Raw genomic sequence first — 16,579 nt, 5'->3', positions numbered from 1 at the left:
GCATAGCACTGCACAGCATAGCTCAGCATAGCACAGCACAGCACAGCACTGCATAGCTCAGCTCAGCATAGTGCACAGCGCCGCGTGCTGCCGGCACGGCCCCGCCACGTGGCGGCACGCGGAGCTCGGGAGGTGATTTTATACCGCAATCCTCTACGTGCAAATACTACGGTAGCACTTTGTGGCGGCGTTTCGGTCACAAACACGTGCTATAAGGAAAGCTCTCTTGCATGAAAAGTCCAAGAGGGAAACTGCTGCATTTGCAGCACCGCGCAGACACCGGCTGGAAACGACCGGCCCGGGGCACAGAGCCGGAGCTTCCCTGCAAGGAATTCACGTTGTGACCTATTGTGAGAGCCGGGCAGCCAGCACCAAGACGAGCCCTGCAGCACCATGAAACCGGAGGCAATTTGCACGTGGGAGGGCACGGGCTGAAGCAACAAAGCCGAGCTCGGGGGCGGCCCACACCGCGTTCATCTACGGAACCACACAACAATGTAGCAACAACGACTGCAAAAAGCAAAGCCCAAAAACCGAAACCAGCAATAACATTTGCACTGCCCGTCCTGGGAAACCCTCCGGCAATGGCCAAACGTTGCTCAACACTAACACGGAATGCAGAGACCGCGTACAGCGCAGCACAGCACGGGCACCAAGGACGCTCCGTGCGGCCCATCGCACCATGTACCTTCAGAGCAGCCTCACATAGCAGGGCTACAGCCCGCAATACTCACACAGCCCGCAATACACACACAGCCCACAGGGCCGGCAGCTCAGGAGGGGGACCGGAGCTCGGCAGAACGCGAAGCCGCCTCACCTGAGCTCGAAGGCCGCTGCACCGCCGCCCTCACACCACGACGACGACCACCATCACTCCTCCATCACTCCGCTCCATCCCTCACTCGACGCCGCCGCTTCCCTCGCTGTGGTAACTCCGCCCTCGCGCCGCCGCTCGTGGCGCTGCTCCCCCCGCAGCGCTGCTGCCGGCCGCCAGGTGGCGCTGTTCTCCTCCTTTCGCTTTCGGTTCGTGGCCGCCCGCCCCGCGGCCGGACGCTCCGTGTTTCCAGCGGGCGGGGCGGCGGGAGGGGCGGCCCCACGGCGCCATGGAGGAGCCGGCGGCCGAGGAGGAGGAGGGTGTGCTGCGGGACTACCTGGCCTACTACGCGGCCCGGGGGGCGGAGGGGCGGCTGGCGGCGTGCGACGAGGCCGCCCTGAAGGAGAGGGCGAGGCGGCTGCCGGAGCGGCGGGGAGCGCTGGACGTGCGCGGAGTGGCCGAGCGGTGCCGGAGAGTCCGCGGGCAGCGGGGCGGCAGCGTGTTGAGGGACATGCTGAAGGCGCTGGAAGTGCTGGAGCTGCTCTGCGTCAATTTGCTGCTGGCCCCGTGGAGGAAGGAGATCAGGTCGCTGAAGGTAGGAGGAACGGCCTTACACGGGCCTTACACGGGGCCGCGGCCGGGAGCTGCTCCCGCAGTGATATGAATGTGATATGAACACAGCATCGGCCTTGGGCAGCAGCTCTGCCGGCCCTCAGCACACGCGTGACACAGCGGCTCAGATCTCAGCCCTGGTGTCCCAAGGCAGAAGCCCTACGAGGCACTCGGTCTGACACCAAGCTGACACCGGGGCACCATCTCTTAGCACAAGGTTTATGGCAAAACCAAAAGCCACTTGGATTTTACCAGCTAGGCCTTGTGCCTTTGGTAGCTCTAAAACAACACATTAAACTTTACTCCTTTTTTCCCCACTGTATTGGGCCAGCAGCACCTTAGACAAGTCATGCTGGGAAGGCAGTATTTGGAAGGCCATTTTGACACTGTGTCCCCTCAAAACATGTTTTCAAAGTGACCTAATTCCAGGAAAGCAAAATTAGAGCAGCACTCTGAACCACTGAGAAAGAAAATGATATGCTGCTGTCACCCGTTAAGAAACACGAGTAACTGTGAGTGCATCTCTTTAGGAGAAGTTAAACCTCAATGCTTGATTCCACAAATGCTCTGTTGAAAAGGTCTTGTTCTTCAGTGGAGCACAAGACTCACATCTGAATGTCTCTAGTTTGATTAAAGTGTTTTTCTTTCTCCTTCTCTGCATATTGATGCTCCTGGCTGGTACCTTACCAGCTTTAAACTGGCATAACACCCCTGAAATTACTGTGCAAGAGCTAGAGAGGCTGACAACATAACGCTGTTAGAAAAGCCTCACTCTGATTCGCAACTCAAACTTCCAACACAATAGTTTTCAAACAGATTGAAGTAATTTTTGAAGTAGTTTGTTCTGCTGGAGACTTTCACGCTTCCCCCACCCCCCACCATTCATCTGTTTTTTCACTGTTCCGTTCTGTTGCAGACATTCACCGGTAATTTTGTCTACTATGTTCAATCTGTGCTCCCAGATGACATAGTAAAAACAGTACTGGAGAAAATAGGTTACACTGCAACAACAGCCACAGAGTTTTCACTTGTCAGAAAAAGAAACAATGAGGAAACAAAGCAGACTGCCTTTGAAATATTCCTGGCAAGAATCGAGTGTGAAACCATCCTCGAAATGACAAATGAAGAAAAGCAAGGCAATTTGGAGAAGACCTCGCAGAAGAGATCACAAATGCACTGGCACCATGAAAATAAGGACAGAGAGGATCAGGTGCCCCAGAGAGAAGGCTGTGAAAATCTAGAAAATAAAGAGAGCAGTGAAATGACTTCGTGCCTTGCTACTCGTGAACACAAGTCTTCACCTAATAGCAGTATGTCTTTTGAAGCCGCTCGGAACCTGAAGATCAAAGATGACACTCCTCACTTAGCAGTAACTCAATCCACTGACAGGCTTCAGGAGCACCAAAAGCAAGTCATTAACACAGTACACTTTCCGGGCAAACGCTCAGACAGTGAGGACTTCTTGATCAAATACAGTGACATTGTCATCAGACAAACACCTATTTTCAGTGAGAATCTTTCTCCAAAAGCTTTTAAAAAAAAGCCAAGATCCAGTGTAAGCGAGGAACGTGTTTTGGCAGTCAGTGCACAGTCAGCTGCAAATGAGCTCTGGTCGGTGCCGCTGTCACCAGGAGCAAGTGGTCCACCAGCTTTTGCGATATTTGCTGACAGCACTTGTGACAGTAAAAGCACTCCAGAGTATGAAGCTCAACAAGTTTCTGAAGAATCGATTGAAGCAAAAATTAATGATGCCATAAACTGTGTAGACCCAGACCCTGCAGACAAACCCAATGAGCTCAAGTCTCTGCCATACAGGGATGTCGCATCTGTCCAGAACTGCCCCGTCCCCAGGGAAGAGGAACTCTGTGATCTGTCTTTAACCTTCACAAAGCTACAAGTCAAGGACGCTCAGGAAGATCTGATGTATCCAATAGAGGAGACCGGGCATCCTGAGTCACCATCATATGCAAGTACAAGTGATAGGAATGTAAGAGAACTGAATCATTCCAAAATGAAACGCGCATACTCAACTAATGCTGAAATGCAGAACAGAGCAGCTGCATTTATTGAGCCATCTTCAGATCTGTGCTGTAATACTGGGAGCGTGGAGGATCCCACTAGTGGCTCTGATGGTAAGGGACTATTAATGGGTTCTCCAACTGCACGTAAGGCTTCTGAGTGCTTCAGGCACATCAGAGAGCCCCCTAATCCCACCTACATTCCACCACAAAGTATTGATGTTCGGTCTCCAAGCAGAAGGAGCAGCAGTGCACAGGGCAGAAGGAACCTCCTGCAGCCCGACAGCAAATCCACTGAAGTGAAACCAGAGAACTATAATTTAAAAGTAAATGAAATCCAGGAGCCTTACGTTATTATTGACAAAACTGACCAAGGAATGTTGTGCTAGCACACTTGATTCTAGCAACAGTGCTTTATTTGTAATTTGCCTGGGGTTTCCCTGCCCTAGTTGTGGCCTTGATCATCTTTTCAAAGGAGATAATTAGCTTTGACAAAGCTAATCAGAAATAAACAGAAACACCACCGCTTTTGGACAGTAAACATTGAAGTAACTGAGCAAATTCTTAATAGCTCTTTCCTCATGAAATCACTCAATTTAATTCATTAACCAGATTCCATCTGGCTCTAATTAATGAGACCTATTTTTAGAATATGGAATGCTGTACAATGACAGGAACAGGTAAATATTTCTAAACTGGGAGGCTCTGTGGTGTTAGAAATGCTGTGCTGGAGTGTACTTCTGTTAGCTCGTGGCATTCCTGTGAAGCTGTATTCTGAGCTAATCTTTCTTCTGTTTTCACTTTAAAGATAAGCTTAGAAAATTAGCATTCTCTAAGTAGTGTAACTTGTCTATACCTGACTTTCATCCTCCTGAAACATGTAGGGGAGCAGGTGGATTATACTAGAAAAGCCTCAGGAGCTAAAATGCTTTTTGAATAACTAACTTCTGGAGTTCTGTCATTACCTGATTCCAGCACAGATGGAGGAATGCAGCTTTGACCGAACAAACACCAAATGACAAGATTTCAGCTTTGGATGGTGTTAAAGAGCAGGAGAAGAAAGTATTACAAATATGTATCCAGAGATTAATATCTCTGCACTGGGTCTGGCTGGGATGAAGTTAAGTTTCTTAAGAGAAGCTACATGGTGGTGTGTCTAGGATTAGTTGCTAAAACTCTTAATAATGCACTTGCATTGTGGCTGTTGCTGAACGATGCTTGCACAGTATCAATGCCTTCTCCACTGTGGCCCCCACTCCAGTGGTGGTGGGCAAGAACCTGGTGGCTGTAACAGCTGACTGGATTTAGCCAAAGATATTCATACCATATAACATCATGCTCAGCAATAAAACTGGGGTAGCACAAGTTTTTGGTTTGTGGTTTCTTTTTTTGTCCATCTTTGCATCACTTGTTCTTTTTTCCTCTCCTCTTCCTTTTACTAATTAAATCTCCATCTCAAACCAAATTCTTGCTTTTGCTCTTCTGTTTCTCCTGTTGTGCAGGAGGTTGAGCAAACCAGCTGTGTAGGTGCTTAGCTGCTCACTAAGTCAACTCACCACAACCTCCTTGTTCCTCTTTCAATAATTTATCTGTTCTTCCTAACCATTTTAGTTTCTATAAGATATATTTTTCCCCTTGGGGGGAGGGGAAGGGTTATTAAGATTGTGTTTTAAATAGTATGTTGTGTCAGATATTCAGGAAATCTAATTAAAAACTGAAAAATCCCCTTCTCATCACAAATAAAGGTGCCTCATAAGTACGTAGCTGACCACCAGTACTACAATGCTAAAGCTGGTTTCTCAGGAAACTAAAAGACTACCGCTTGAAATACACCAAATAAATACCTGGATTGAGGTGGAATCTCTGTGGTAGATTGGCCAGGACTGCATTCAGGCTGCCACAGGAGGGAGAGCTGCCATCTGCTTAACACACACACATATTTTCAACCAATTTTCTTTCTGCTTCCACTTGCAGATTGCTGCAGTCATTAGATACAACAGCTTTACAGTTAGATACCTGTGAAGAGACTGGATTTGAAAACCAACTGAAAGACAAGTCATACTTAACATGCCTTTGGCATCAGCCCTCTGTACAACTGCTTCCACGTGGTACCACAAACAGGGCTTTAAATCCTTGTAAATACACTTAGATCTCTGAGAGAGACAGAAAAGAGAATACGATTCCTGCCGGTGCCCTCCTGTCCCTGTTGCTATTGACCAATACACCTCTCCTTGGCTAATTAACTTAAAGAAGAGCAACCGCTTAAGCAGCACTGTTAGCTTGCAAGAGAACTGCCTGAGCCTCAAAGGAGGGTGATTTGTGTTTGTGAAATGTGTGCCTATCCCCTTGTGAGTTGTCAACTTTAATTGTGCTACAGCTGGTGTTGATTGTCAATGAATTGAATAGGGATTTACTGACTCTTTTTATGTCTTTCCATCATAGAGACACAAGACCAGCTCTGTTCCCAAATCTGTATGCTACGCACAACCACTCTGAATGGCTCAGCTCTCCCAAGCCTCAGATTAGAGAAATTCTCTTTTGATCAGTGCAGACACAGAGTTTAGGCAGCAGACCCAGGAGCTGGCTGATATAATTCAACTGCATAACCTCTCCCTGACAGGTCTATTTAAATAGTCACTTTCCCTCCCCTTATCATTCCTTTCACACACACAAACTTGTCCTGTCCAGAACTAAGGTGCTTAACAAACACAGTCTGGCTTTAGAATCAATTTTGTGGGGTTTTTTTGTTTGTGAAGCTAGTAATGTAAACTAACTTTCAGCATGAAAACAGAGGGCATGCCGGCACTGAATGAACAAGGAATTACAACTTGCTTCAAATTATACATGAAGACCTTAAAATACAACTTGTCCACTGAGACAAAAATAAAAGCATGCCTAAGAGGGTCTGAGAAAGGCCTGCAAAGATAAATGTCTCTACTGTTCAAGTAGTCTCCAAACAAGCAAAAGAAAACAAACAGAACCAAGCAACACACACAATTTCTAAAACATCACGTTTATTTATTTAACTTTACTTGTATCTGAACACTGGGAGAGTTATAACCAGTAATCCACCATCACCACTAAAGGCTCCATCCAGCGGAAGCTACGTGGCACTGTTCTCTTAAGTGAGACAGCTGATAAATCCTAAAGGTTTCCTTTTCACAGCATTAAACAATACAACTCCCTACAGAAAGGGCAGGAATGGAACAGAATACAGCAGCACGTGCAGAGCAGCCTACTTACAGTAAAAGTCCAAACAGCTCAGTATTCATCATGGGGAGATGTGAGGGAGAAATAAATCACTTATCAGACAGAGGGATCACCTCAAAGCCCCTGACACAAGAATAAATAAAATCAAGTAGCACAGTACACAAGTAAAAACCAGAGCTCCTCTATTGCATCACTCTTACCTGACCTTCTGTAAGTGTTCAGAGACACCACTCTTATAAGAGTGTTTACACAACAGTTAACCCTTACAGTAAGTTTTGGAGTTATTTTAGGATAAGCCAGTTTCTCTTACAAAACAAACCAACAACTAAAATCAGATAAATGGCATCTGGACGAGACAGAAGATTACATTTCTCTTATGTACAAATTAATCCTATAACTACTGGCTCTTTGTTCTGAGACTAAACTTTTTGAAAACTTCCAACTGGTAGCCCCCCAAATGCTGGAAACAAAGTAAAAAACCATATTCCTCACCTGACTTTAACCTGCTTTAGAAATACACAGTAATTACTTCAACCTCTATGCTCTACAGGAAGGAGTAGATACTCCAAGTCCTCAGACAGGACAGTACCTTGCTATGAGAGCCATTACTTGCAAGAGCACAGAGAGCTTCAGGTCTGAACATTTTAATTGCAACTGATGGCAGAATACCCAGACTCTGCAGGAGGAAAAGCACTGAAAAAGAGATGTTGGATCAGTTCCTGGTGCTGGCAGTAGTTCTGCATGCTAATTACACCAGTGAACACAATTATCATCAAGGCTTCTTAGGACCTACAGTTTTGGACATTCAACTCTGAAATGCTTAATCAAATAAGTAAGATATAAACATCCTCCCCATGCCAGAAGAGAGCACACAGAAGGCCAGGTGAAGAAAATGCAATGTTTAACATTTTAATTTTTGCCAGTCTCTCTGTCTCTTCGAGTCAGTTTACGTGCTGCTCCCAGATGTTACTGACTGCTAGGACACCCCAATAAAGTCAGTACTAAAGTTTGGTGAAGATATCCATCCAGATTAGATATACAATACAGAAAAGAGATAATCAGTTCTCACATAGCTTGCAGTTTAGATGTAGAACTCACTGTGACAGGATATTACATCTAAATGCTCATAAAGTGACAAGTTTCCAGAAGAAAATTCCATTACAGGCCGTTAAGCACAAAGAGAAACCAACGGCTCAGGGAACCAGGAAAAACCTGGAGAATTTAAATGGCAAAGAATCATTTCTTCTTAAATGATTTACACACCACTCCAGGCTCCCAAGGTAAGGGGAAACAGTACCAAAAAGGCTGACTGACTCACCACAGTCATTTTTGTGAGGTACTAAATTACCTGCATTTTCTGCACAACAGAATTAAGAGGCCCCTCTCTGGGCTGCCAGGTTAGCATGCAGAACACACACCATTGGCTTCTACAACTCATAATCAGATTGCAATTAACAACAATCTGCAGATGGCTGAAACTTACAGCACTATTTCTAGAGAACTTTTTTATTCTCTAAGAAACAAAAAAGAACTTTGAAAGTTTATCAGAATGTCTCCAGAATGACCACCGCTCCTGTACAAATAAGCTTCAGTAAGATAATTATTTAATACATAAACCCTTTCTTTTGAGCTGGAATTCTAAAGCTCTAAAACAGAACAGAACTGGGTTCACAAGCCTCAGCATACTGATGCAGTACTCACTTGGAAACGCTCCATGCACTGATCATTCCTAAGCTGCACTGCTTTTAAAAATAAATAAATAAAAATCCCATGAGAAGAAATGAACTGCATCTCCTGACTTGGAAAAAGCTGCAGTCATTTTAGCTACAGTCTCCTTCAGGTATATACAGCTACCATAAAACCACCAAATAAAAGAAGTGAAGTGTTTGCAGTCAAGTAACATGTGAAAAAGCCAAATAACTGAAAATCGTGGTCCATAAGTTAGAGATGTTTAGGCAGTAAGCAATGGAAGACAACATTCAAGAGGGTAAAGCAGAAATAAAGAGCACGTCAACACTTAAGCAAATAATCAGAAGAACTGAACACCCATTTCTCTATTCCCCAAGCCGCAATAAGGCGTATACCCAAAGAACCATTCATATATTTCTTTATAATAAATAATTAGAAAAAACAACCCAAGTATTTAAGAATCCAGAGCAGTTAAGAAATCAACTACTTTCATTATTTACATCACCGTTTGAAAGGAAAGGCAGAGTTCCAAACCCACTGTATTCTCACTAGTCCTCCACTCACCTATGAGAAGGCAATTTCATGAAAACTAGATTCATCAGCTCCTTTAAAACCCAGCCTAGAAAAATCCTCAGAACCATCAGTGGCATCAGTTACAAAGACTATTTAACTATTTGTTCACCACTGATTTCTATGTGACTACACATAGTTACCTTCAGAACTACAGCTATATCGTGATGTCATGTAAAGCAGTAGAAAAAGAGTTCAATTAAATGCACCAGTGTAGGCAGGATTACAGAAAGAACCCCTACACACTCTCTTTTGACATAACCCCAGCTGCTTAACACAGCTACTGAATGCAACGCACAGCAGGACAACCCACCTCTTGCATGGAACTGTTCCTTTACGCTACAGAAACAGAACTGTCATGGGGGAAAAGAAAAGCATTATTTCATAGGAAACAGCAGTAAATTGGGAGTAAGAGAAAGACTCTCAGTAGTGCAGTAAAGTGGATGGTGAACCTAAAAACTTGGAATGGAATTGGGTCATATTCTGTTTATGACTTGTTCCTGAACACCTTCTAGTGAGAAGTTCACAACATCCTACAAGGTGCAGGTCTAAAGCAGAAACCATTCAATTTAAACTTCTATAAATGCTGTTGCATATTATACGGGTTTAGTATTTGGTCCCGGTTTTCTTCGTACTTTTCTATCATTTTCTGCATGTCGTGGTCAGCTCCAATAACCTTCAAAACAAAAACAAAAACATTACCATTACAAATAATTAAAACATAATATTTATTTGCTTCTGAGCAAAATAGATCTATCACTGAAGCCAAACTGAAATACTCCTAACTAAAACCATCCAGCTAGTTCTATGTTGGGAACTGGCATTCACTAGAAAGCTGTGTGTCTGATCCTGCTACACAACACAAACAAACACCCCACAAACTCCACCTCAGAGTTAAAAAGCAGTCTTCCACTATTCACTATGGACTGTGGTTTTTTTTCTGGTTATTAATAAAGCAGCTTTATTTACTTTTACCACTAATTAACATGATTAACATTATTAGTATTTAAAGAATACCCTGTGCATATCTGGTTATAACAAAAATTATACTCACAAGCACTGGGCAGGAAACTTTAAATAGCGTATGTTTAATGAGCCACTCTTCATAGAGCTGATGAATAGCTTCTAAATATTCCTAAAAAAGAGGCATTCAGATTACACACAACTCCACCACAACAGATACAGTACACAGATTACTGAGACAACACTTGGGAAAGTCAGCATGCATGACAGCATTTTTATACAGTAAATCAAAATTACATGGTGAGGTATTGGAACGGGCTGCCCATGGAGGTGAGGGCAGATGTCACACAGAGTGATGTGGACTAAAGCGGTCACAGACATGGGCTGATGGTTGGGCTAAATGATCTTAGAGCTCTTTCCAACTTCAATGATTCTACAGTTCTAAATGCTGAAATTTCAATTTGTGATGGAAATATAATGGAACACCTCATGTTGGAAAGGGCCACAAGAATCATCAAGTCCAAACCCTCCAGCCAATTTTCTGAATAGTCTCAGAATGTAATTTAGCATTCAGATTGGCATTACTATGTTTTAAACTCACTGTTACCACATATACTGAAGGAACTCTTTACCAGAGGAATGATTTTCTCTTCTTCTCTACATCTTCTCTTTAATCTCTCATAACAAACTTCAGGAGACGTCTGCAGGTAAACTGTCATTAAGGAAAAGAAGCAATGTAGCTGTATGTAAGGACAAAGCAAAGAGGAAACTTCACAAACTACAGAAGGAAAGGATCCTAATTTAGGTACCACCTCCCCCTTTGGCATTACTTCTAATCAATCCATGGGGTATCAGTGCATACATGCTGTCTGACGCTAAGCATCACAGCCACTATTGTAATGAATTATGTGATTATTTACAGCCGAAGAAGAAAGAAAATTTTCTTCTCACAATAAAGAAACCCACCCACATACGTGCCCTTCCAGTTCCCATCAAAATTTTACCAATCAAATCAACTGAAACGTCAGTGTTGTTCTGGATCCAGTCAAACCACTCAGACAGGACAACATAATCCACCTCTGGCATCTTCCCACTGAACAAACAGAAAAGTCACCACTCATTAAACAATACAAAGATCAGTTCTAAGCTCATATGGACTGCTTTTATTTCTTTTAAACCTGACTAGAACTAAAAAAAAAAAAACAAAAAACACAACAACAAAAAAAAACATTTTACCAAAACACAAATCCTGAGTGAAACTGGATCAAAGAAGAGCTGGGACCCCTGGTACTCCACTGCTCTCCATCCCTTACTTAAGCTAAACATTCACCCAGAGGAGGATATGCATAAACTTGCACTGACAGCAAGGGATTCTTCTCCTTGCATTATGTATAGCCCTTTTACACACACTTGTATTTTGGTTTGCTATTGGCACATTGGCTGACTTCTTATTAGCTTTAACAAAACAAAGCAAGTACCTTCTGTCCAACATTAACACTAAAACCAATAAACTTCTTCAATGCCTTTCAAATTTTTATTAAGAAATTAATACACAGAGCTGGCACACGCACATTTAGCCTCTGAGTTTCTTTTGGGACAAAAGTTGTTTGTCTACAGTGGAAAAAAAAACATCACTAGCTATAAACAAGAAAAACATTATTCCATTTACATTTCCACTGTACACAAACGGGGTAAATAATGTATCTTCCTGTTCCTGTTTGCCTCACATCTGACTGTCCCTCAGTAACTTTCAAACCACTTCCATAGCTGACCAGAAGGCTATGAAGCACAGATGCCACCTTGTGGCATGCAGCTGTTCTCCCTGAAGGCAAGGCTAAGAACTGGTTTTGTCCCTCAAGACTACTGAAAAAGCCATTAAAGCAGTATTACATATTTTGAATACGTGATCAGAATTATTTAAAAAAATACCAGTTCTGATTACTACACTATTTTATTTCACATGGGGATGGTGAGACCAGGTAATACATGTGTTTTTCTATCTGAGGCCACAGAATTATTCCCGAGAACAAAATAAACTCAGTTAGATTTGACTGCCCAAGCACACTGCAGGGCTGAGCCCAGTTCAAAATCTGACATTTACAGATCAACAGTTCTCACTCTTTCTTTACTCAGCAGCTGACCAAAGAGTTTTTGGACTGTGTTGATCCTACGAATCCTGATTCTAAGCCATAGCATGTGAGGGCTGGAAGGCTTGTTGCTCGAGTTCCTGCTTGCAAAGCACAATAACCCTGGATGCTAGGTTTGGTAATACCATCTAGTTCTCTCTCTCTCCTACGGTATTTTTCTTTATAACCCCACTTTTTTTCAACTATTCAGAGCATGCTTTGATTTATTCAGCTGGAAAGCAGACAAATGCAATGAATGGTTTTATAAATACTAAAACATTCTAAACACATCAGCGTTTCCAAAGAACGTGCACGTCTGGCCCACATCCTATGGGCTTCATTCTACCAGTGGGCAGCACGCCCCCTACAAAGCAATCTTCCACTCCAGCAAAGAGCTGACCAAAAGCAGGGACTGCTCAGACACAAATTACCAAAGAAATCATCAAGTTGATTATTTGTTTTTTCATGTAATTAAGCAAAGGAAATAAAGTAGAAAACAAAATATCAGACCTTCTATACAGATTCTCTACAAAAATGTATTTTGCACTGTGAATCGATCTCTCCATCATTCTTACTGGGGAAATCTGCAAAATAAAACTCAACAGTCACCAATCAGTTAGTGTTTTTTCAGCATCTCTGTCTTTTAAAGCTCATCACATCTGTACATTATAAATAAATCACGTTATCCGTTCTTCCTGAAGTTGAGATAAAAAAATCATTGTGGAAGGTGAACACAAAAGCAGTGTTAGTAACCTCACCTGTGGTCACTACATCATTAAACAGCTCTGTAGCTCTATTGTTATACATATGCAAGTTCCGAGGTAACCACAGCAATACTCAATTCAGAAGCTGAAGGGGCACAAAATAAGCAGCAATCAATTTAGGTTTTACAGAGCAGCAGGAACCATTCCTACTGGAACATTGCTCTCCTCAGGTGTATTACCATGTCAATAGCATAGACCTTACAGCAGAAAAACTATAGCAAGAAAACAGAACTCTAAATCTGCCCCAAGGTTTCTTTCATCTCCACAGATGTCAAAGAAATATAACAATTGTAACTCAAAAAACATTATGCATGAACAGTTATTGGCGTCTGAGTGTGCTCCTTAAGATCATATTCTATAATCAGGGAATGGAAAATACAGCACATAATCTACCAAAAGGCATTTGATGGAAAGAGAAATGACAGACCTTGATTAGAAGGAAGAACGTGTGAATTAAGACAGGAAAAAATAAAAGAAAAAAAAAAAGTGTAAACCACCTGAAATGAGGCAATAGAGAATTTAAGTGGAAGCATTTTGGAGAAGGACAAGAAGCAATAGCTTAATCTGTGCTAAACAGTGTGGAATATCTTCATGGTTAACTAATGCATACAAAACATTTGTGTGATGAAGATGGTGCTGCAAATCTAGCTCTTAAGGGCACTGCAAAAGAAGCAATGGTAGTTTTGGGAAGATAAGGCTTTGAGCTAGCAGAAAGCAGATGTTTCACTCTCTGGAGCCATGTGAAGGGTTTATCAACAGTATCTATGCACCATGAATGTGCAGGAACCACAGGAACAAAGACAGAATGCACTGAGAGCCCTAATTTTTGGACACAAGATTAAATTCTTACTCATAATCAAATCTTATCAACAATAACATTTCAAGTTAAAAGAAAAATATATTTATTTACCATTGGTTTGGTATGCTGCTCCAACATTGTAAGCTGTATGTAAGTCTGTAAGGTTATCCCCCACCTCGAAGCATCCTGGTACATTAAGCCCTGGGGTTTGAGATAGAAGCAAGACAAAGGTTTTGTGACTTTTGTTTTGTTCTGTGATTTGCTTTTTCCCTAAGGTTGAGTAAAAAAATAAAAAAAAACAAAAAAAGCAGCAGGAAATTGTGTACTTCATAAACTGCATCAGAATTGCTAAAAAATGCCATAAAGCAGCTGTCAGTAAGTTTTGCACTAAGCAGTCATTAGCACTCCACAATGCACAGCTAAGAACACTGTGTGTGACAGCAAATCCCACATAAGTTTGAGCACAGATACACATCTCAACTAACATGATTTCAATCACCCAAGCAGGGAAGGCTGACAGAGCACAGATGTGACAGTGACCAACCTGCAAAGAACGGCTACAAGAAGCAGCAGCTACCCAAAAGACAAGAGAAGCTCTCAGTGCCCAGAACTGAACCTTCCTTATCTTTAGCAGCTGAACAATATTTGTGGATCAGACACGCCTCTCACTTTCTGAGGTAACCTAATAGGAAAGACATTCTTCTCTTCTTTGAAATAGCTATAAGTCAACTTCAAAACAACAGCTGCAATCAGGGCTTAGCCTTCTGTGAATCCTTTAGCAAACAACTCTGCATATTCCAATACTACATCTGTACCTCCACCTACAATCCCTTTGCACAGCCAGGCCATGCTGCCTTAGCACAGTTCCAGTGCTCGGAAAGCAGGCAGGCATGGCTGCCCCTCAGCACTGAGCTGTGTGAAGATCAATTGGCAACCTCTGCTAAAAGCAAATCTTATTAAACAAATGTGTCCATTATACGCATGTCTTTATCACAGTAAAAAAGAAAAACAATTCTTTTGCATCACAGAGCATTCTCTGAGGTGACAACGGGAGGAGTGAGGTGATGGAGTGAGGTGATGCTCACTCCTTTCTTAACAGTTTAGCGATTCGTAAGAAGTCCTCCTTAATGTATTTCTAAATGAACAATGATTGCAATTGTTGAACTCATTTCTGTTGCTTACCAGGATATTATGACCACGAACATTCCGCCATTTACTCACTGGTTCTGTCAAGACCTTATTAAAGAAAATATTCCATGTTAAATATACTTTAGATTTGAAATACCCAGCCTTACTCTTAATGAATACTTGTTTAATAAGTGAGAGTATTCAGGACACGTACTAAGAAGCTCATCCCCCTTTAATTAACAGTAACAAATCCTAAAATACAAAATGTAATGATGAACAATGTTAAAAAATAGACAAGAGTAATTTCCATTCTGTCATTTTCATGTCATCAAAATAAGACTCTGGATTGATTACATAATCCTGTATTTAATTACACTTTTCAAGTCGTTTATCAATGTAATATAGGAAGGATGGCAAACTGAGGATCCATTCCATTTCATTTCAACATCCTGATCATTTCTACATGAAATCATTTCACACAGGAAAACATCTATTAGCAAAGGAACAGAAGATCAGGATGGCAATGGATTGCTTTGGTTTTATTGTGCTGATCAGTGCAAATCCAACAGTTCGGTAACACCTAAAATCAATCAGAAAAGCTTCTGCCTACCTCAAAAGCCCCACCTGGTTTGGTGAGGGCCCAAACCTGCAGCAGCAACATCCAACCACGTCAGTTAACTGCGCTTTTAAAATAAGGTTGCACTAAATGCAAACTATTGTTTGCCATCCTTTGGGTTAGTAATTATTAATTCCAAAAGGCTCATTAACAAATAACACCCACCTCGATGCTGGTAGTCTGTGCAAAGTAATCCAGGCACGTCGTTTTTCCGCTTGCAATGTTCCCCTCGATGCAAATCTGACAAGAAACATCGCTTTTAACAGCCGCGCTGCTGCAAAGCGAACAGCACAGGGACAGGACAGACAGTGTGGGGACAAAGACACTGAATATAATAACATTATGCCATATAATAATAATAACATTACATGCCTGAATATAATAATAATAACAATACCTGAAGGGAACTTACTCCCAGGAGGGGAGTAAACTCTTCGACAGGGCTGACAATAGCAGGACATGGGGAAATGGTTTTAAGTTAAAAGAGGGAAGATTTAGGTTGGATGTTAGGGGGAAGTTCTTCACTAGGAGAGTGGTTAGGCCCTGGAACAGGCTGCCCAGGGAGGTTGTGGATGCCCCGTCCTTGGAGGTGTTCAAGGCCAGGTTGGACGGGGCCCTGGGCAACCTGATCTAGTAAAGGTGTATGTTTGGTGGCCCTGCCAGGCAGGGGGTTGGAACTACATGATCCTTGAGGTCCCTTCCAACCCGGGTCATTCTGTGGTTCTATGATTCTGTGACAGCGCGGCCTGAGCCCAGACGGGCGCTTCACGTCTGCTTCTGAACAACACGCAAATACTTACAACAGTCTTTTGATCATCTTCTTTTATCAAATGCTTATCTACAACGGGGGAGAGGGAATAAAAAGAAAAAAGCGGGAGTTACAAGCAGGAAGATCTTCATAGCGTATTTATTCTGCATCTCTTAATGTTAACTCCTGCACAGCCCGCAGGCACCGCTGCAGGAGCGACCAAAGGACAAGTCAGGACAAGACAAGTCAGGACCAGCCGTTCCAGGCCCGGCCCCGCTCTGCGCACTTACAGCCGCCGCTCCCTCCCGGCCCGGTCCGTCCCCGCAGCGCCAGGCCGCCCTCCGAGCATCTCCCCGCGGTCACACCGCCCCGGAGGCCGCGCCGGGCCCCGCGCAGCGCCGCGGGTCGGGCCCAGGCCGCGCTCAGCCGCCACATCGCCCATCCCCGCCGGCACCGCTACGGGACCGCGGCCGCCCCCAACTTCCGGACGCCGGCACACCGCTTCCGCGGGCGGGGCGGGGC

At 43.2% G+C, this 16,579-nt stretch overlaps 2 protein-coding genes across 2 annotated transcripts; one reads left to right on the top strand and one right to left on the bottom strand.

The window, feature by feature from the left end:
- The first annotated feature begins 1,027 nt into the window (after positions 1 to 1,027).
- On the top strand, positions 1,028 to 4,809 carry LOC107319284 (uncharacterized). The gene is made up of 2 exons (XM_015873979.3): positions 1,028 to 1,409; positions 2,343 to 4,809. The coding sequence occupies exons 1-2, from the start codon at positions 1,104 to 1,106 to the stop codon at positions 3,831 to 3,833; spliced, it is 1,797 nt and encodes a 598-aa protein (XP_015729465.2). The 5' UTR covers positions 1,028 to 1,103; the 3' UTR covers positions 3,834 to 4,809.
- A 1,632-nt stretch (positions 4,810 to 6,441) lies between these two features.
- Positions 6,442 to 16,578, bottom strand: TK2 (thymidine kinase 2). Its single transcript, XM_015873981.3, has 10 exons — positions 16,348 to 16,578; positions 16,110 to 16,147; positions 15,475 to 15,549; positions 14,748 to 14,801; positions 13,677 to 13,766; positions 12,513 to 12,586; positions 10,881 to 10,969; positions 10,509 to 10,588; positions 9,968 to 10,048; positions 6,442 to 9,589 (listed from the first exon to the last, which is right to left on the bottom strand). Exons 1-10 carry the CDS (start codon positions 16,490 to 16,492, stop codon positions 9,491 to 9,493), a joined length of 825 nt encoding a protein of 274 aa, XP_015729467.1. The 5' UTR covers positions 16,493 to 16,578; the 3' UTR covers positions 6,442 to 9,490.
- Position 16,579: the final 1 nt, after the last annotated feature.

This window comes from Coturnix japonica, chromosome 6, assembly GCF_054131305.1.
Source record: "Coturnix japonica strain WE chromosome 6, WE-NBRP24, whole genome shotgun sequence".
NCBI lineage: Eukaryota > Metazoa > Chordata > Aves > Galliformes > Phasianidae > Coturnix > Coturnix japonica.
Note: the sequence above shows the minus strand (reverse complement) of the source record. Positions and strands in the feature narration are given on the sequence as shown.